The following is a 21,023-nucleotide window of genomic DNA, read 5'->3' on the forward strand; positions in this document are numbered from 1 at the left end:
GAATTTTAATTCTAAGAAATGATGCAAAAAACAAACAAAAAAAACCCACCACAGGACAAATATGCCCAGGAGTTTGAATGGTTTCCCTGAGCACTTTATATGACTGCACAGGGGTTTATACAAGGAGTATTTTTCTCCTATCGCCATCTCTTATTTTCAGGTTTCTTTCATATTGTTGGCAAGTAAAAATACATTTTCAAATGATGCACTATGATGGTTCAGAGGGCTTGCTCAAAATGGATAGTCAACAAGGTTATTCTTATGGAGATCATCATCCCATTGAGCCTATCAAGTTGAAAATATGTAAAAACAAACAAACAAACAAAAAAAACACAACACCACACACACAAAAGGGAATGCACAAATACAGAATGATAAAATGAGTATTTTATTAAAAAAAGTAAGTGTTCAAAATATGTTTACAACTCTTAAATATGGTCCACCTACCACTTTCAAAAGGAAGTTGTTTACTACTTCACAGATACTATTATTCATTCACAAATAAAGGCAAGTCATTACAATGTATGGTAAACATTTGGTAAACAGAAAACGGACAACATATTAGAGCAATACAGCTACAGTGAGATCGTGCCATAAAATGCATGTGTATGCTGTAACAGAAAAATCCAGAAACGTACATAGAGGAGTCAAATGAAGACAGGAGCAGCTTATAAGCATAATTTGGACACAAGCACTTACTACTGGCATTACTAACAGTAAGAAATAACTGGCTATTGATCAGGAAATAAAAGATTATTGGGGATAGATTCTTTAGGTTATCATTCATGCCCCACTAACTACAGTGCAATGGGCGAAGAAAGTCTTTTTTGGAAATATAATCCCATCATGCCATGGTTTTTAAAATAAAAAAAGTGAGCACCTCAACACCAGTACGAATCAGAGTAGAAGATTTCTTAATGGAAACCTGTACTAAGTGAGAATTTGAGGGTGCACTTTATTCTTCCCTTTTTCCAAATGTTTGATAATTTGCACTTATCCTAAGCTTCCAATACTACTCTGTGCTTGTCTGCCCCCAATAATTCTCAGTTTTTGACCTGGACACAGGGTACACATTAGATGTCTGTCATGCAGGCTTCACTAAAGGGAACATGGAAGCTAACATATTGTCACCAATTTTAAAGGATACCCGAAGTGACATGTGACATGATATAGACCTGTGAACGTACAGTGCCTAGCACACAAATAATGCTGTGTTCCTTTTTTTCTTTCTCTGCCTGAAAGAGTTAAATATCAGGTATGTAAGTGGCTGACTCAGTCCTGACTCAGACAGGAAGTGACTACAGTACGACCCTTACTGATTAGAAATTCCAACTATAAAATACTTTCCAAGCACAAAATGGCTCGCGAGTGCAAGAAAGAGGTAAAAAAGGGGAATTTCTTATAAGTGAGGGTCACACTAATCATTTCCTGTCTGAGTCAGGCACTTACATATCTGATATTTAACTCTTATAGGCAGAGAAAGAAAAAAAGGAACACAGCATAGTTATTTGTATGCTAGGCACTGTATATACACGTCTATCTCATGTCACATGTCACTTCAGGTATCCTTTAAAAGATTCCAGTTGCCCGGCTATGCTGCTTATCTTTTGGTACAGTGGTCTCCCAGTCACATATCAGCATGAAGCCAGCGTAACCAGTGTAAGAACACATGATCTGCAGACTGGTTCTGGACCACTGCTAACCAGAGTAAGAACACCTGATCTGCAGACTGGTGCTAGACCACTGCTGAGTATGTATTGGGGTCAGATAATGTGTCTTGCTGTAATCCAGCCCATGGGTTAGGATGTGACCAGTTTTATCAGGCGATAGCTTTGTAAAGCTCTGATTTGTAATGATCACTTCCTGCTTTAGTCTTCACAGGAAACAGAGGTGACACAGGACTGTGGCCAGCAAATCGGAACCTTAGAAATCTACCACATGATCAAATCATCACATGGTTCTCCATAGGTTTTACTACATGAGTCAATGAGATAGTAATTCAGTTACGCATGCATCTTGAATTTAGGCCAATCAAATGCACTTCCTGCTGATTTTGATTGGCTCAGTTCAAAGCTGTTTAACTTGCATTAAATGTGCTTGCAAGCCTTAAATACTAGCATCTCATTGACCATTTCTATATATAAATCAACTCAAGAAATCCGCACAACAGCCAAGCAAACCGTATTTTAAAGGGAACCTTAACTGAGAAGGATATGAATGTTTACTTTTGAACAATACCAGTTGCCTGGCAGTCCTGCTGAGGTCTTTGGCTGTAGTGGTGGTGGAATCACACACCTGAAACAAGCATGCAGCTAATCCAGTCTGGCTTCAGTCAGAGCACCCGATCTGCATGCTAGTTGAGGTGCTGTGGCGAAAAGTATTAGAGACACAGGATCAGCAGGAGAGTCAGGCAACGGGTATTATTTTAAAAGGAAAAATCCATATCCTTCTCAGTTTAGGTTCCCTTTAATATCGGCAGTGATAGTTTTCTTTAAAAGGGAATAAATATGGAGAAGGAACATGCATGTTAGACTATCGTAGATTTTTCGAGCATTCCTTCATTAGAGCACAATTCTAGAGTCTACAGGGGGAGATGGGAGTAGGTGAGAAGTAGGTGGTGGGCAATTATAAGGCCTCAACTTTGTTAACAGAAAATAGTGTGACTGGTCCTAAACCTGTATGTATAGCTGCACAGCTGAAGTCCAGTAGACCTTATAAAGCACTTTTGAACTTTAGAAGTTCAGTAACAGTTACAGAATATTAAAAACATTTTTACACTAATCAATGTGACTGGTGTGAGAATTTACCTTGCTCAGTTTTGGATTTAGCTGAGCTTTAAGAAGTGGATGGGTCCAAATATAAAATTAGGCAGATGTCTTATGAGGAGTCGTCAAACAGAAAGATCGCAATGCTCTATAGTAACAGAATTTAGGAAAGGCACAAAAAAAATGACTGGTTTTCAGCCAGCCAATTGAGCACATCCCATTCTGCTTTATAAAAAAATTCACATTGAGCAGCGTTCCCTTTTAAGACGTGTGTAGAGGTAGATTGTAGCAATTAAAATGTATGGTGAAGTAAAACATGGTATTGGCATGCTCCCATCACCATGGTCCAGTCTCCATTAAGACTTTCTTAAAACAAATCTGAAGCAAAAATAAAAACTTATGAGATGATAATGAATTGAATGTGTAATACAGATAAGAAACAGAACATTAATAGCAAAGAAAAGTCTGTATTTATGACATTGCATTATACTGTCACAGTTGCAATTTAGAATCCACACACTGTATTTTAAGCTGTAGAACAAAGCAGAGCTAGCAACCCTTTGAACTTTCCTGCAGTAAAACCTTATCTCAAGCTCTCTCTCGTTTCTTGGCTGTTTAAAGGTAACCTTTTAAACAATATCAGTTGCCTGGCAGTCCTGCTGATCTTTCTGGTCCGTAGGTTCTAAATCACATACCTGAAACAAGCATGCAGCTAATTTTGTCAGATTTGTCATAGACCTCTGATTTGCATGATTGCTCAAGGTCTATGGCTTCAAGTATTAGAATCAGAGGATCAGCAGGGCAGCCAGGCATTATTTAAAAGGAAACAAACATGTCAGGCTCCATATCCCTCTCACCTCGGGTTCCCTTTAAGCTCTTCAGAAAATGGGACAGAGTTCGACCAAATTGGTCAGATATCTGAGAGAAGCTCTTTTTGCATAGATGCATTGGGTTTTTTTTAACTCTTCCTGTACTGGAAAAAATAGTAGGTGACTTTTCTTTGCTACCCATGTTCTACTTCTTATCCATAGTACACATACAATTCACTATCTCACTCACTCACTATTTTCACTTCAGATTTGCTTTAAACTATGCACATCTTTAAAAGAGGCATTATGTAAACAAACTCAAAAATTAAGGCGAGATGCTCTGCTTTGCAGTTGGCTTTTAATGATGTCATGAACATCCAATGTATTTGTTTTGACAAAGAGTACCAACTTAAGTAGGTCAATATTTCCCAGTATTACACAAGTAGCATACAGCATAATGCAATGACCTGTATAAGCACATCGTTTTAGTACCAAGTTGATATTTCATGAATGCTATATTATCACCAGCTTCACAAAACCAATAAAATCTGTATCAATAAATAACCTGTAGGTTACACAATGTGCATAAAACATTACAAAAATTCTATTACCATATAGCCATCACAGGAAGGGCACATGGCTTATTCACAGTGGGATGTTGCATTGTAATGCAACAAAGTCGCAATGGAGCATTACTACGCAACGCAAAAAAAAACACCAAAAAAAACCCACATTAATGGTGCGTTATCGTCGCATACAGTAGGTACAGGAAAGCATACAGGCAATGAAAAGTATGCTTTCCTGTACCCGGTAACTTGTGTGTTTAGAGGTAACGCACTGCAGCAGTGTGTTACCACAACGCTACAAGTTACAATGTGACGCTAACGTCGTACTGTGAACATCTTATAGGCTTATCTCAGTGCGGTAAGCTGGGTTATAAGAGCTTATAACGCAGCTCCGCAATGTCCCACTGTGAATGTAGCCTAAAGCTGGCCACTAATGGTCCAATTTCTAGCGAAAAATCGTTCGAGCGATCAGAAATTCTGATCGGGCGAAAAATCGTTCACTACACCATCAACTAACCAATCATTGCTTCCTGTCTATTACGACCACCAAGAAAATCCAAATTTTCGTTCGACGAAAATTCATTGGGCGACATTTTTTTTCACTCGTTCATAATCGATTGTATCCACCAATGGAGATTATTTACAACCAATCCGATCAGAATTTCTGATCGCTCGAACGATTTTTCACTAGAAATTGGACCGTTAGTGGCCAGCTTTAAATAGCTAAAACGTCCAGATCTAATCAATGACAGCAATATCTTTTTACAATTCCAGTTATGTATGCCAAGTTCTCGAGTAAGAGGCTATCCAGACTAATATATAACTAATCAAAACAAATACAAAAAGAAAAAAAAGCAGCTTTATCTTTAAATGCTGGAGTATACAGCACAAAAGTAAACCATTACATAAACACAAATGTATAAAATAAGCATGAAAGAAAATATGATTTCTGAATTAAAAGGTTTGTATCCACTGGACAGGCTTCAGTTAATAGAGTGGGCTTGTTTTAATGCACAGGATGTGCAACAACCATTCAGAAATCAAGTAAAAATCAGTTTATGCAGTATAAATTGCTGAAAGCAGCTTTCTTTTTGATTGTGCAGCCTTACTGCACATCATGGCATTTAAGCCAAGCCAGGCTGTCTTTGAGGACCTTATCAAAGCCAGGATTTGGGGGGAGAAGATAATAGATTAGTAAACTCTAAAGACGTTTGTTAGTCTGTAATTTCAAAGCCGGGGATGCATAGAATACTCAACAACAGAAATGGAATAGTGTGCGGTTATCAAATAAGACCAGCCTACTTGCAAAATACATTTCTACCATTAGTTTTAGTTGTTTCCCAGCTTTTGTACTTCTTGCACAACGTAACTGAGCTGTCAAAGAAGACCGCTTTACATATTAAGAATTCTTTGCCCTTCTAAACGTCTGTTCTTCAGAATCCTCCGTCCATTGCATCAAGGATGATCCACTGTACAGCAGTAAGTGTCCAGTTGCTTGTGCCAGATGGCAGAGGAGGCGCACAAAACTTCTAAAATTTGAAAGAAAACAAAAAAGAAGAAGTTGGCCTGAGCAGAACAAGCAGTAACTCTTGGAGATCTTCCCAGTTTCAACATAATTCTGCACCTCCCTTTCGAGCCATCCTTATGCATTCTACTGTATATTATGATGGAGCATAACTTTCACTTACATGCATTTGTACTATTTTATTTCAAAATTTATTGAATAAACGGCTCAGTGTAAGGATCAGTGAGCAGGCAATTGAATTAATAAACCTGGGTGATAAGTTTTCTGTAGAATAAGAAAGATGAATGAAAATTTCTCATGCACCATGCCAACAAAAATATATAATGAAACCATAAAGAAGAGAATTGTGTGCATGAAAAATTCTTAAATGTAAACTTTATTGTAAAATAGTAGAAAAAAACACAAAGACTGTACAATAATACATAAACCCCCCTAACGAATTCTAAAATGTTAAACCTCCACTCAGCTGGGCATGTACACCACTGAATCAATACGGGGCTGCAGTCCCCAAAAAACCTCTTTAAATATACTTACCTCCAGTCATTTCTGGGGGAAGGGGGGCCCCCGTAAACATTGTTCAGTAACAGGCACCTACAGCTGTGGAGGATGTGTCTATTGTCGATACCTGGAGATAGGCAAGTCCGTGGTGTTGCCCAATGGCAAAAGATGGTTCCTGCAACATTTTGTCAATTGTAACGCCATTGGTGTAATTTATCTGCTCTACTGCCGATGTGGTTGTTTTTATGTGGGCAAAACAACACGTGCATTTAAGGAAAGGATTAAAGACCATGTGGGAGACATCGCGGGCTGCAACTTCAGGTCCCCGATTGCTAGACACATCCATTTGCAACATAGAGGTGACTCCAGTTTTATAAAATTTATTGGCCTTGATAGAGCCCACCTACATCCAAGAGGGGGTGATCTGGATAGATCGCTTCTACAACTCGAATCTCGTTGGATTTTTGATCTAAAGGCTACTGAAAATAAGGGGTTAAATGATAGTATCAATTATCGAGTTTTCTTACCTAAATAGAGTTCCGAGGTCTTTTCTTTGCCTCCCCATTATTTACACCATCTTGACTCTCCTCTCCCCCCTGCTGCGCTCATATTTCTTCTTATTGCTGGCACTTTTTTGGCCATATTAGTTAATCGGGGTCATGTACACATGTGGACCCATGCACTTGTATGTGGGCGCATCTGTGCCCCGTTTTCCGGTTATTTACAAGGGGAGCCGGATCTCCAGTCTAGTCTTATTCGTTGGTAACCCTGGTAACAGAGATCCTTATTATAATCATCTATTGCCAACAGCATCTTTCATATGGCCAGAAGGAACAGGTGATCAAATCCTCCATATGCTGATATGGGCTGTGAGTCCCCCACTCGCAGGGACAGGCATAGATTGGTGAGTAGCAATGATATGAATGTAACAAGGCAAAGCAAAGCCTTACACGACCGGTCCATGCAGGAAAAATCTGGCCATGCAACTTATGCAAAGCAGGTCCAAGCAGTACAAATGCAAAGCGAAGCCATCAAGATCGCATAGTTACCAGTCCTTAGGTGCTGCTGCCGTGTGGATAAATGAGAGGATAAGGTCCAGTGGAGGTTCTTATGGCATGCCCAGCATGGTGAGGTAGCGGTCAGTAGTGCCTGACATGTTTCGCCGCACTAGCGGCCTTTTCAAAGGCAAGACAGCAGAGAAATGCCTGAAGACGCCATCCATGCGTCTTAAGCGTTGTAATGTCCGCCTCCCGCTAACGCCAACCCCCGCCACGTCACCGCGCACGCCCGTCCAAGCTACGGCGGGCGCGTGCGCAGTGTGTCACTGGAGCGCAAGAGCGCGTGCGCAGTGTGTCACTGGAGCGCAAGAGCGCTCCAACATAGCAAAACCCGGATGTGCGCCCTGCAACAAACGGGGATGCTCTCTGTGACCACTGCGCATGGCGAAGACCCGAGGGGGGGGCGGGGAGAAGCGAACCACAACACCCAAATACAGACTCCCTACAAAATTGCATATCATGTACTATATTAGCATACAATCATATCCAAAGATAGACAAATTGACATAATCATATGAAAAACACCTACGTATAAAAAAGCATAAAAATAAATGTCAATCAGTGCAAGCCCCGGAATCCGAAAAATGCCGGTCCGGGGCTGCCACCCATTGACATGCACACCATCCATGAACCCCAAAAGGGTTACCAACGAATAAGACTGGACTGGAGATCCGGCTCCCCTTGTAAATAACCGGAAAACGGGGCACAGATGCGCCCACATACAAGTGCATGGGTCCACATGTGTACATGACCCCGATTAACTAATATGGCCAAAAAAGTGCCAGCAATAAGAAGAAATATGAGCGCAGCAGGGGGGAGAGGAGAGTCAAGATGGTGTAAATAATGGGGAGGCAAAGAAAAGACCTCGGAACTCTATTTAGGTAAGAAAACTCGATAATTGATACTATCATTTAACCCCTTATTTTCAGTAGCCTTTAGATCAAAAATCCAACGAGATTCGAGTTGTAGAAGCGATCTATCCAGATCACCCCCTCTTGGATGTAGGTGGACTCTATCAAGGCCAATAAATTTTATAAAACTGGAGTCACCTCTATGTTGCAAATGGATGTGTCTAGCAATCGGGGACCTGAAGTTGCAGCCCGCGATGTCGCCCACATGGTCTTTAATCCTTTCCTTAAATGCACGTGTTGTTTTGCCCACATAAAAACAACCACATCGGCAGTAGAGCAGATAAATTACACCAATGGCGTTACAATTGACAAAATGTTGCAGGAACCATCTTTTGCCATTGGGCAACACCACGGACTTGCCTATCTCCAGGTATCGACAATAGACACATCCTCCACAGCTGTAGGTGCCTGTTACTGAACAATGTTTACGGGGGCCCCCCTTCCCCCAGAAATGACTGGAGGTAAGTATATTTAAAGAGGTTTTTTGGGGACTGCAGCCCCGTATTGATTCAGTGGTGTACATGCCCAGCTGAGTGGAGGTTTAACATTTTAGAATTCGTTAGGGGGGTTTATGTATTATTGTACAGTCTTTATGTGTTTTTTTCTACTATTTTACAATAAAGTTTACATTTAAGAATTTTTCATGCACCCAAGAGCCAATTCTCTTCTTTATGGTTTCATTATATATTTTTGTTGGCATGGTGCATGAGAAATTTTCATTCATCTTTCTTATTCTACTGAAAACTTATCACCCAGGTTTATTAATTCAATTGCCTGCTCACTGATCCTTACACTGAGCAGTTTATTCAATGAATTTTGGAACACTAGTTCCTGTGGATTAGTGATCAGGCTGAATGGTTTGTGACTGGTGGATATCCATAACTGCGGCTCCCAGTGATCCGGCCATGCTACAGTGGGATGAGATTGTGCAGCAGGTGGGTGAGGAATGTGTTCGGGAGAGGGGGGCTAGGAACGCGGAACAACTAATCAACTCCAGTTTTAGAAAACTGGAGAGGTTATATGAACAGAAAAGTAGAGCATGGTGGAATATTAAATTCAATAACAATTATTTGTCTGAGGGAAAGACTCCGTTATGGTTACGGATTCAGATCTTCCCCTTTAAGAAAAGTCTACCGGAGAATTTTAAGCAGAGGTGGGAAGACAATTTTGAAAACTGTTCAAAGGTAATGCTGGAGTTGATGCAGGAACTGGAGGAGGGTGATCTAAAGGAGATTGATAAGAAAATTGATGACATTTTGGAGTCTTTGAGTTCAGTCAAAGAACATCCCTTGTTTATAACGAGGAATAAAAATTTGAAATTGCATATCCAAAAGTACAATAAAGAACTTATTAACAGAAAAGATAACAAATTTGAACGCGATAAGACGGCATATAAATTGGGATACGCTTATAGATGGTGGAATTTGCCTCCTAGAGGCAAAAAACCACCACCTCCTAAATATTTCCCCAAAAAGCCATCTCAACAACCACCCGCTGAGGTTCCTGCCGACTCCAGCGCTATAGAAGAGTCTGATTCATCAGTTAGAAGGGATAGTATCACCTCGATTTCGTCCTCTGGTCAGGGAGCCGGCACCATCGCCCGTCCTGCCACAAGATCCACTACTAAAATTGGGCAAAATCTCCCAAAATCCGGCAGGGATAGGGATAGTAAGAAAAAGAAAGTCAAAGAAAATAAAATAAAACCACAAACAGGCCCCATTAATAAATATCTAACGGCCAGTGCTACTGATTCTCAAGACGAGGAAAGTGGACCTGACTTGGGAGCATGTGGTTGTTCAGGTTCTCAGTCATCCTCTGCTGGTTTTTTAGAGGAAGATTAGGGCATAATGGCCCGGAAATGGCTGATCCTTCACACATGGACCCTTCCTTAGACACAGAGAATATGCAAGTTGTTAACATTTCTGGTTATACATTATCTCAGGGTACTGTTAATGTTTTGGCTAAGGGCCTTGGATTTTGTCCCAAAAGCAGTCTGGATAGGTTTGAGTTTGTGAAGGACCTTCACCTTTTTGGTCGCAACTTAATTTTGAGAACATTACATAAAAGAAAGAGTGAAGCTCCTCTAGGAGGAGCCATTAAAGATTGGCAGGATTGGTCCAATCAGGACTATCGGGCCCTAATGGATCTAGTGAAATTGAGTGAGTAGAGTGGCCAGCCCGATGATGAGGATCTCTTCGGGATGGCAAGACCCCACAGGTCAGCCAGTGAAAAGATCAACCAACAGTTCAAAGTCAGGTCCACTTCCTTCCCCCCCTTTTCCCTATGTCCTAGTGTCCATACCTTTGTGTCCTTGGTGGAAAAGGACACCCAGAGAATATGGATAGAAAAGAATAACATATCTAACCTCTCAGAGGGTGAAGTTCAGGCCCTTGCGGAGTTACGTGCAAATAGGGATCTAATTATTAAACCTTCTGATAAGGGGGGGAATGTGGTTGTGATGAGATCTGAGCAATATATCTTTATGTGCCAGAAGATTCTTGGAAATAGTGAATGGTATCGGAGGGTCCCTGCATCCAGGGTCATCATGAACCAACGCAAGCTTTTTGATCTTATAGAAAATGCAGTGGCAGAGGGCATCATTACTGCTGAGGTGGGATCTACCCTTAAGGTTGAAAACCCAGTGGTGCCCACCTTTTATGCCCTCCCGAAAATTCACAAGAACCCATCGCGACCCCCCGGGCGGCCCATTGTCTCTGGCAATGGGTCACTTACGGAAAAAATCAGTGTTTTTGTGGACAAGCATTTGCAGCCGCATGTTTTTCGGTTACCGTCCTATATACGAGACACGGTGCACCTTCTGGGAATGTTGGAGGGGCTACAACTACCCCATAATGCTCTTATGGTGACCCTGGATGTAGAGGCCCTCTATTCCAGTATACCCCAAGCTAAGGGAGTGGAATCAGTAGGCAAATTTCTGTCTGAATTAGAGATCAATGAAGGTCCACACAATCAATTTGTCCTTGATCTATTGATGTTTATTTTGCAGAATAATGTATTTACCTTTGATGGGACCCATTACCTCCAGGTGCAGGGAGCGGCGATAGGGACAACTTGTGCCCCGTCGCTCGCCAACCTGTACTTGGGGGACTGGGAACGACATCTTTTTGGGAATGATGCCCTTGTGATGTACCTGTGCCACATCGTGTCGTGGCACAGGTACATTGACGACGTGCTCATTTTCTGGTCTGGGGGTATAGCCTTGCTCAATGAATTCATCGATATCTTGAATCAAAATGAGTGGAATTTAAGATTCACCATGGATTATGACAAACACTCTATATCCTTTCTAGATCTTACAATTTTGGCCAATGACGAGGGATACATATCCACTCAACTTTTTCGGAAATCTACAGCATCGAATTCATATTTGCATGCTAGTAGTGCACATCCGGAACACACGATCCGTGGAATTCCGACGGGTCAATATCTTAGGCTACGCCGTAATTGCACGGATGAAATTGCCTTCGAAAAAGAGGCAAAACTATTGCGTTCCCGTTTTAGGGAAAGGGGATATAAGGACCGTTGGCTCAAAAAAGCCTATAAACGGGCAAAATCAACAAAACGCTCAGAATTATTGGTGGAGGGCCATAAAGAGATGGATGGCCAGAAACCATTGCGATTGATTACTCGGTTTAACGACCAGAGAGGTGAGGTGGAGGATGCACTCCGTCGTCATTGGCATGTTTTAATGAATGACACTAAATTGAATCAGTTTTTACCCCCCATACCACAGGTTGTATATAGACGTAGTAAAACCTTACGGAATATACTTACCTCCAGTCATTTCTGGGGGAAGGGGGGCCCCCGTAAACATTGTTCAGTAACAGGCACCTACAGCTGTGGAGGATGTGTCTATTGTCGATACCTGGAGATAGGCAAGTCCGTGGTGTTGCCCAATGGCAAAAGATGGTTCCTGCAACATTTTGTCAATTGTAACACCATTGGTGTAATTTATCTGCTCTACTGCCGATGTGGTTGTTTTTATGTGGGCAAAACAACACGTGCATTTAAGGAAAGGATTAAAGACCATGTGGGCGACATCGCGGGCTGCAACTTCAGGTCCCCGATTGCTAGACACATCCATTTGCAACATAGAGGTGACTCCAGTTTTATAAAATTTATTGGCCTTGATAGAGTCCACCTACATCCAAGAGGGGGTGATCTGGATAGATCGCTTCTACAACTCGAATCTCGTTGGATTTTTGATCTAAAGGCTACTGAAAATAAGGGGTTAAATGATAGTATCAATTATCGAGTTTTCTTACCTAAATAGAGTTCCGAGGTCTTTCCTTTGCCTCCCCATTATTTACACCCTCTTGACTCTCCTCTCCCCCCTGCTGCGCTCATATTTCTTCTTATTGCTGGCACTTTTTTGGCCATATTAGTTAATCGGGGTCATGTACACATGTGGACCCATGCACTTGTATGTGGGCGCATCCGTGCCCCGTTTTCCGGTTATTTACAAGGGGAGCCGGATCTCCAGTCCAGTCTTATTCGTTGGTAACCCTTTTGGGGTTCATGGATGGTGTGCATGTCAATGGGTGGCAGCCCCGGACCGGCATTTTTCGGATTCCGGGGCTTGCACTGATTGACATTTATTTTTATGCTTTTTTTATACGTAGGTGTTTTTCATATGATTATGTCAATTTGTCTATCTTTGGATATGATTGTATGCTAATATAGTACATGATATGCAATTTTGTAGGGAGTCTGTATTTGGGTGTTGTGGTTCGCTTCTCCCCGCCCCCCCCCCCTCGGGTCTTCGCCATGCGCAGTGGTCACAGAGAGCATCCCCGTTTGTTGCAGGGCGCACATCCGGGTTTTGCTATGTTGGAGCGCTCTTGCGCTCCAGTGACACACTGCGCACGCGCTCTTGCGCTCCAGTGACACACTGCGCACGCGCCCGCCGTAGCTTGGACGGGCGTGCGCAGTGACGCGGCGGGGGTTGGCGTGAGCGGGAGGCGGACATTACAACGCTTAAAAGACGCATGGATGGCGTCTTCAGGCATTTCTCTGCTGTCTTGCCTTTGAAAAGGCCGCTAGTGCGGCGAAACATGTCAGGCACTACTGACAGCTACCTCACCATGCTGGGCATGCCATAAGAACCTCCACTGGACCTTATCCTCTCATTTATCCACACGGCAGCAGCACCTAAGGACTGGTAACTATGCGATCTTGATGGCTTCGCTTTGCATTTGTACTGCTTGGACCTGCTTTGCATAAGTTGCATGGCCAGATTTTTCCTGCATGGACCGGTCGTGTAAGGCTTTGCTTTGCCTTGTTACATTCATATCATTGCTACTCACCAATCTATGCCTGTCCCTGCGAGTGGGGGACTCACAGCCCATATCAGCATATGGAGGATTTGATCACCTGTTCCTTCTGGCCATATGAAAGATGCTGTTGGCAATAGATGATTATAATAAGGATCTCTGCTTCATTTTCCTGCATGGTATGATGAACTGATACTACATCTCATTTGGCAATACATGATTGGAGACCTTGGATCCATGTTTAATATCAGACCACCAGCTGCTTATTTATGATTACCACAGGCCCGGTGACTTCATGTTCAATCTTTGCCAATGCATCAACTTATACATGTTGCATGAATTTGCTGTTTAGCCATCACATTGAACTGCCTTTAAGCATTTAAAGAGGTTTTTTGGGGACTGCAGCCCCGTATTGATTCAGTGGTGTACATGCCCAGCTGAGTGGAGGTTTAACATTTTAGAATTCGTTAGGGGGGTTTATGTATTATTGTACAGTCTTTGTGTTTTTTTCTACTATTTTACAATAAAGTTTACATTTAAGAATTTTTCATGCACCCAGGAGCCAATTCTCTTCTTTATGGTTTCATTTCATTATTAATTATTTCAAAATTTAGAGACCATTGCAAGGCATAAAATATTCTAATAATTCTGTGAGATGCTCAGAGACAGTAATTACAGCAGATCTGATGTACAATCCACTGTGACAGTCCCACTGTTCTCCATTGTGGTGGACATATAGATAGCACGCTCCAGTATCTAGAAGGTTGTGCAGGACAGGTCTTCAAGTTTCAACACTGCAATGGACAAGTCAGAACGACTGTGAGCGGATCCTATATGCTCCATCAATGTGTCCATTTGTCTGTGGACTAAAGCAATTACACAAGCACCATCAAAAATATAACTTAAAAAGATAAGGAACAGAATAAGTAGAATGTTCAGAAAAACCAAAGAAGTTACATTACTAAACAATAGATCAACACACTGCACCAAACTACAATATCAATAAATTCACTTTTATTCATTCATTCATTCATTCATTCATTCATCAAAGGGGGATTAAAAGCAATTAAAAACAAAGAACACAACCGGTAAGGGAATAATAATGAATTTCCATGAGTAACAGTAAAAGGGTATGTCACATCCATAGCAGCCTCAAAACCATAGCATTGGTGCATTCATCACTCTGGTTGTTTATCTCAGTTTTCTTCACTGGTTGCTGTTTGCAGAAACATTTAAATATGTCCAAATCCATTTCCCTGCTGACCTCTGCTTAGGCAAATAAGGCAAGTGGCACTTCCCGATATGACTGTCAAATGCCGTACCACAGAAATCTGGCTAACCCTTGAGAAACAGGTAATCATTTAAGCCAATAGCCACTTCTTAAAAAAAAAAAATGATAGCTACGGTCATTTCTGTTAAACTGCTGATTGTCACCTTTATAAAATTGGTCCTAAAAAAAAAAATGCATCACCAAAAGGTTGCTAAGCTACTTGTTTTCAGTGAAATACAGTGGAGTCAGTCATTATTTGTTGCCCATGCCCTTCACACCCATAAGGATGACCCAATGAACCTTTTCCATGGGACTATATACAGTATATGCTGTGTATCAAGCAGCAATAATCCTCCTGCACGCAGAGCATGGTGTATAAAAAGATTGGGTGATGCAGAGCGACATGCACAGCCCCACCTTAACATTTGAGCTAATTACATAGCTCAGAAGAGGCACACTCCCTAATCATGTTGCTTGGGGAAGGGGTTCATGCAGTCTGAATTATTTTTTGGGGGTGGGAGGGCATTCTGCATTATTTGTTGGGGGGGGGGGCGCGAAGACATGCTGCCCAAATGTGTTGGGGGGGGGGGGGGGTGTCATGCCTGCTTAACCAGTAAAGTGGGCGGCATTGTGGCATAGTGACTAGCACACTTGCCTTATAGTGCTGGATGCTTGGTTTGAATCTGATCCAAGACACCCATCTGCATGGAGCTTGAACGTTTTATCCATTCGCTTGGGTTTCCACTGGGCACTCTGGTTTCCTCCTCCATTTCTGAGACCTACAGTTAAATGGATTGACTTCCCTATAAAAATTGTCCTTAGACTATTATGGACATAGGACTGTGGTATTGATTAGATTGTAAGAACCCCTGAGGGACAGTCCATTACAAGACTCTGTAAAGCTCTGTGGAAGATATCAGCACTATAAAAAAATACACGAAATTAAAAAAAAATAAATAAATAAATAAAAAAAAAAAAAAGAATTTAGAAGAATTTTTAATGAAAATTTTATCTGGGTATTTCTGTTGTCAGGTGCTCTGGGCCGAGTGATACCTGAAACACTTCAGGAAGTGAGGAAGAGGGTTGATGCCTGTGAAACGCATTGTCTGGTGTTTTATTTTTCTTCAATAAACTACCGTACTATTTTTTTTTTTTTTTTTTTTTTTTTACACCGTAGCTTCCTTTTGGAGGTCAGCAACTCTTACCAGGTTTGCTCTGAATTATGGTCAGCCCTAAAACAACTTTAACTGGATGCAAACCAAGATTTATTTTCCTCATTAGAATCAGGACTACATGAGTAAATGTAAAATACCAAAAAAATTCCTATAACAAAATGATACATCATGTTACTAATAGGCAGCTATGTTGTAAAGGTGGTAGTGCAGTAAATGACAGGAGTCTAGCAAGTTTACTGATGTAATATTTGGGCGGTGGAGCTTAAAGAGAGAAAAATGATTGTTTGCTATGTTGCATACCAGAGATATTGTCGATTTAACAAGAGTCAAAGAATTAAAAAAAATATATATATCTTTTCAAAGGAGCACAATAAAAATCATTAGCAGTCAGGAACTTTAAAATACTCTTCATGGTGTATTCAGCTTTAAAGGGAACCTTAACTGAAAGTGATATGGATGTTTCCTTTTAAACAATACCAGTTGCCTGGTAGTCCTGCTGATCTCTTTGCTGCAATAGTGGCTGAATCACACACCTGAAACAAGCATGCAGCTAATCCAGTCTGACTTCAGTCAGAGCACCTGATCTGCATGCCTGTTCAGGGGCTCTGGCTAAAAGTATTAGAGGCACAGGATCAGCAGGAGAGTCAGGCAACTGGTATTATTTTAAAAGGAAAAATCCATATTCTTCTCAGTTTAGGTTCCCTAGAAGAACTCTAAGATGAGCTGTAAGACCAAGCCAGACAAAGTGGCTGAGAGTAGGCTAGGATGACAGGTGTGGTCGGGTCTCCTTCAGGACACAACTGGACACACAACAGCTGCGCCTTGCAGAACAGCTGCTCCTCTGTGTAAATCAAGACTTTTATTTGCTAGGGATGATCTTACACTTCTCTGGGGTCTCTGAACACATAGTTGTGTGTGAAGGATGGGCTAGCAGACTGACAGAAGTAGTGACGCAAGGAACACATGTACAATCATGTACAGTACAGCTTTGCACAAGGGATTGCCAGGCCCCAAACTAAGGATAAGCCTTACCCCAAAAAACTAGTGACATTATGGATTTGGAAAGTAACATTTGGCTGGCAGTGTAAAGATTAATGAAAAAGACATGTAAAAGAAAAAATATGCCTAAGACTCCAAGATGTCCACACATAACATTAAATGGAGTCTTTAGACTACATTTTAAAAACACTAGTAATATATATGCAGATACAGCAGCATACTAATGATTGCTGGGTGGAATGTCATACTACTGAACTGTAAATTAATACTGTAGTGGGTCACTGTCCCTCTATCTGGCAGCAAAGTATACAGCCTTTCCTCAGCAGCAATAGCAGAGGTCATCAACACAGCTCTACTTACAGTAGTCTTATCAGAATCCGACTATGGACTTAACCATCTCTCTCCCCCCATCTTCCTCCATGACACCTGCTTGGCCTCAGCACCAGTGTCCAGGCCAGGCAGTAATGCTGGCAGGGATCCAAGAGGGTGTATGGCTGGGGTGAGAAGGGAATGGCAGGGATGGATGGATGGATGGATGGATGGAGGTGACTGCAGACAGAGGTATGCACGAAATCTAGGCAAATATCAGCGCTCACCCAGACTCAACATAACCTCATTAGTGAGAAGCATAATAAGGAATAGTTTATTAAAGTGACACTGAAGCGAAAAAAAAAAATATGATATACTGAATTGGGTCTGTATTACGGATAATTAATAGAGCATTTGCAGCAAAGACAATAGTCTCGTTTTTATTTTCAGTTTTTTTTTTTTATTTTATAACATTGTATTATTCTCTAATATTTGCAGTTTCCACACTACTCAGCATTCTAAATTATTTCACAGCGCAGGCTAATGACACTTTGAACTTTCCTATGCAGAAAAAAAACCCCAAAACAGTGACAGACACTTGAGATACTAAGCTTCAGAAGACAGAGCTCTCTGCGACTTTGAAAGTAAGAGAGATCAGTGAAGCTCTTTTGCATAACAACTGGAGTTTCCTGTATTGGAAATATTAGACTCATATCTCTGCTGCTGTTTTATTTCTTAGCTGTACTACACATACAAATATCATAAATTTATTTTAACTTCAGATTCCCTTTAAGGAGTACTATTCTATGGGAGCAATACAATAGGGAGCAATGGAATGCACTACGGGGGAGTGGAGTATGGGGCTAACAAGGAAGCGGCTGCAGGAAAACAAAACCGTTAAATTATACATTTAAAGGGGAACTGAAGTAAAAGGTATACGGAGGCCGCCATATTTATTTCCTTTTAATCAATACCAGTTGCCTGGCAGCCCTGCTGGTCTATTTCTCTGCAGTAGTATCTGAATAACACCAGAAACAAGCATGCAGCTAGTCTTGTCAGATCTGACTTTAAAGTCTGAAACACCTGATCTGCTGCATGCTTGTTCAGGGGCTATGGCTAATAGTATTAGAGGCAGAGGATCAGCTCGGCTGCCAGGCAATTGGCATTGCTTAAAAGGAAATAAACATGGCAGCCTCCATATACTGTACCTCTCTCTTCAGTTCCCCTTTAAGAGCATGCTTCCGCTGCAGCCAATAGGTGTCCTCTGGTCTCTGCCTTCCTCTTGGTCAGAGTTTCTCTGCACGTCACTGTTGAAAGGGGCACTCTGGCAACTTTTTTTTAAATTTATTTATTTATTTATCTTTATCCGGTTTGTGTATCCTGGGTTATCCCATCCTCCCCATTTTCCCATAGATCTTCAACCAAAGTAAAATGTCTCACTGCAGCAGGTGAGGTTTCTTTGCACTAGTCTTGAAAAATTACCCCTTGTGAAAAAAAATGTGTCAACTGCGTAAAACATTTACAAGGTATAATATGCACTATAAAATATCATGCACATTGTACCGTAGGTTCCAATAAGTTTTGCTATGCTTTGCTTACAAGCTCTATGTAACACTCACCGTAACAGCTTCTTTGGTCCCAGTAACTGAATGTCACAGGACACACTGTACATTTCATAAAATGTGGCCTTTATGTTCAAACAGCCAATAAAATCCTTTGGATTCAGCTTGTAAAAGTCCAAATTAACATTTGCGATCCCTTTTTTGGTGCTTTGTTGGCTTGTGCGTGTAGGTGTTCTGCCCTGTGGATTTAAAAGCAATTGCTATATTAACTAAAATAATGTAACAGGTTTTTTTTTGGCACCTTATTCTTATTCCCACAAATGTGATCAATCCATGTGTAAAAAAAAAATTCTAGTTATTCTTTGGTGTCCCTGGTGATTTATTTTACATCAGAAAGTGAATTTGTAAGTGCTCACCAATGGGCCAAATGTAATATCTTCTTATATTCTATTATGGACTCAAAGTACTTGTCTGCCATCTAGTGGAAATATTCAAAAAGACACCATAATTCAAAGTAACTAAGAGAGAAAGTTACAGGATTCCCAGCGAAGAGATGGCGACTACCTACTTATCAATGACTTCTATAAAGAAACTGAATGCAAATACGGTTGAGAAATTCCTCTCTTCCTAACAAATCTCTTAACTTTCCTAAGATGTTTAAAGAGAACATGAGTCGAGAGGTATATGGAGGCTGCCATATTTATTTCTTTTAAAGCGGTATAAAACCCTGACATAATATTCAATAAAAACATGTTTTCCTACTTTTTATAAGCCATACGGCTCTCATATTTGCTTTTGTGCATAAGCATTAGTATTCATTTAGAAATTATACGTTCCCAAACTACACTTTTTTTCTCTGAAAGCTAACTTTGCATTTTATTTATAACTGCTTTATTCATGTTCTAACAAGCAGAAATGCTTTTTAAATTGCCTGAATTTGTTCAGGGGACCCGGCAGTGTAGGAGAAGTGTTTATTTATATTCCTCACTTGATACAATTAAACACAAGATAACATTATCTTCAACTTCAGATGCGTCCAGATTTCTCTGCACTGAACTTTAAAGTCCTGTGTGTAACCCATTGAATGCTGTTCTAGTAAAAAAAAAAAAAAAATGCTGGTTGTATAGAATATGCTGTAAATATTATATTAGGCCTAGTTCACTCCAAAATCCGCTAGCAGATCCGCAAAAAACTATTATGAAGAGTTTAACCTCCTTGGCGCTAGCTGCGTCAGCACACCGATCGCCGCCGCCCCGCGCTCGATCGCCGCTATCCATCGCACCACCCTCCCCCCAGACCCCGTGTGCTGCCTGGCCAATCAGTGCCAGGCAGCACTGAGGGGTGGATCGGGACTCCCCAATGACGTCATCCCGCCCCGGGAAGCCCTCCAGGAAATCCCGTTCTTTGAACGGGATTTCCTGATTGGAGATCACCGAAGGCGATCGAAGCGGGCAGGGGGATGCCGCTGAGCAGCAGCTATCATGTAGCGAGCCCTGGGCTCGCTACATGATTTTAAAAAAAACTGCTGCGCTGCCTCCTGGCGGAATTTTTTAGACCGCCAGGGGGGTTAAGCTAGCGTTTTGCGGTTTTCTGCAGCGTTTGTGTAGCAGATTTCATATATTGTTAGCCAGGGGCGTACCTAGAAAGCCCCGGGCCCCCCCTGCAAAAAAAAAAAAAAAAAAATAATTCAGTATTAAGCATTAACCACTTCCGGATACCGGGTGGTTTGGCTGATCTGTGCTGCGGGGGCTCTTCAGCCCGCAGCACAGATCAGAAATCGTGCAGGGCGATCAGACTTCCCCCCTTTTTTCCCCACTAGGGGGATGTCCTGCTGGGGGGGTCTGATCGCCGCCGCGCTGCTGTGCCTAGCGGGGGGGGGCTCCTCAAAGCCCCCCTCCGCAGCGCTAGTCCTCCCTCTGCCGCCTTCCCTCCCTCTCCCGTCCCCTGTGTGCGGCGCAGGACGGAAAGCCGTCCTGCGCCGGATAGGATAGGCTTTAGCCTATCAGATGCCGGCGATCCCCGGCCAATCAGAGGCCGGGGATCGCCGATCTCCGTCACGGCGCTGCTGCGCAGCAGCGCCGTATGTATGTAAACAGCGGGGAAGATCTTCCCCGCCTGTTTACATTTACCCTGCGAGCCACGATTGGAGGCTCGCAGGGTGTTCACGGAGACACCCTCCGTGAACTGACATGGAACGGCCGCTCATTCGAGCGGCCGTTTCCATGGAAACCGCTTCAGGATTCAGGGGCGTACATATGCGTACGCAGAATCCTGAAGTGGTT

General features: G+C 41.9%; 1 protein-coding gene across 1 annotated transcript in view; it reads right to left on the reverse strand.

Annotated features, from left to right (window-relative positions):
* Nucleotides 1-1,252: 1,252 nt before the first annotated feature.
* Nucleotides 1,253-21,023, reverse strand: part of CIDEA (cell death inducing DFFA like effector a) — a 61,173-nt gene continuing 41,402 nt past the window's right edge. The window contains 2 exon segments of the mRNA XM_068237143.1: nucleotides 1,253-5,669; nucleotides 18,799-18,980. Of these exon segments, the coding sequence (XP_068093244.1) occupies nucleotides 5,540-5,669; nucleotides 18,799-18,980 (312 nt within the window). The 3' untranslated portion in view covers nucleotides 1,253-5,539.

The sequence above is a fragment of the Hyperolius riggenbachi genome, chromosome 5 (assembly GCF_040937935.1).
Source record: "Hyperolius riggenbachi isolate aHypRig1 chromosome 5, aHypRig1.pri, whole genome shotgun sequence".
NCBI lineage: Eukaryota > Metazoa > Chordata > Amphibia > Anura > Hyperoliidae > Hyperolius > Hyperolius riggenbachi.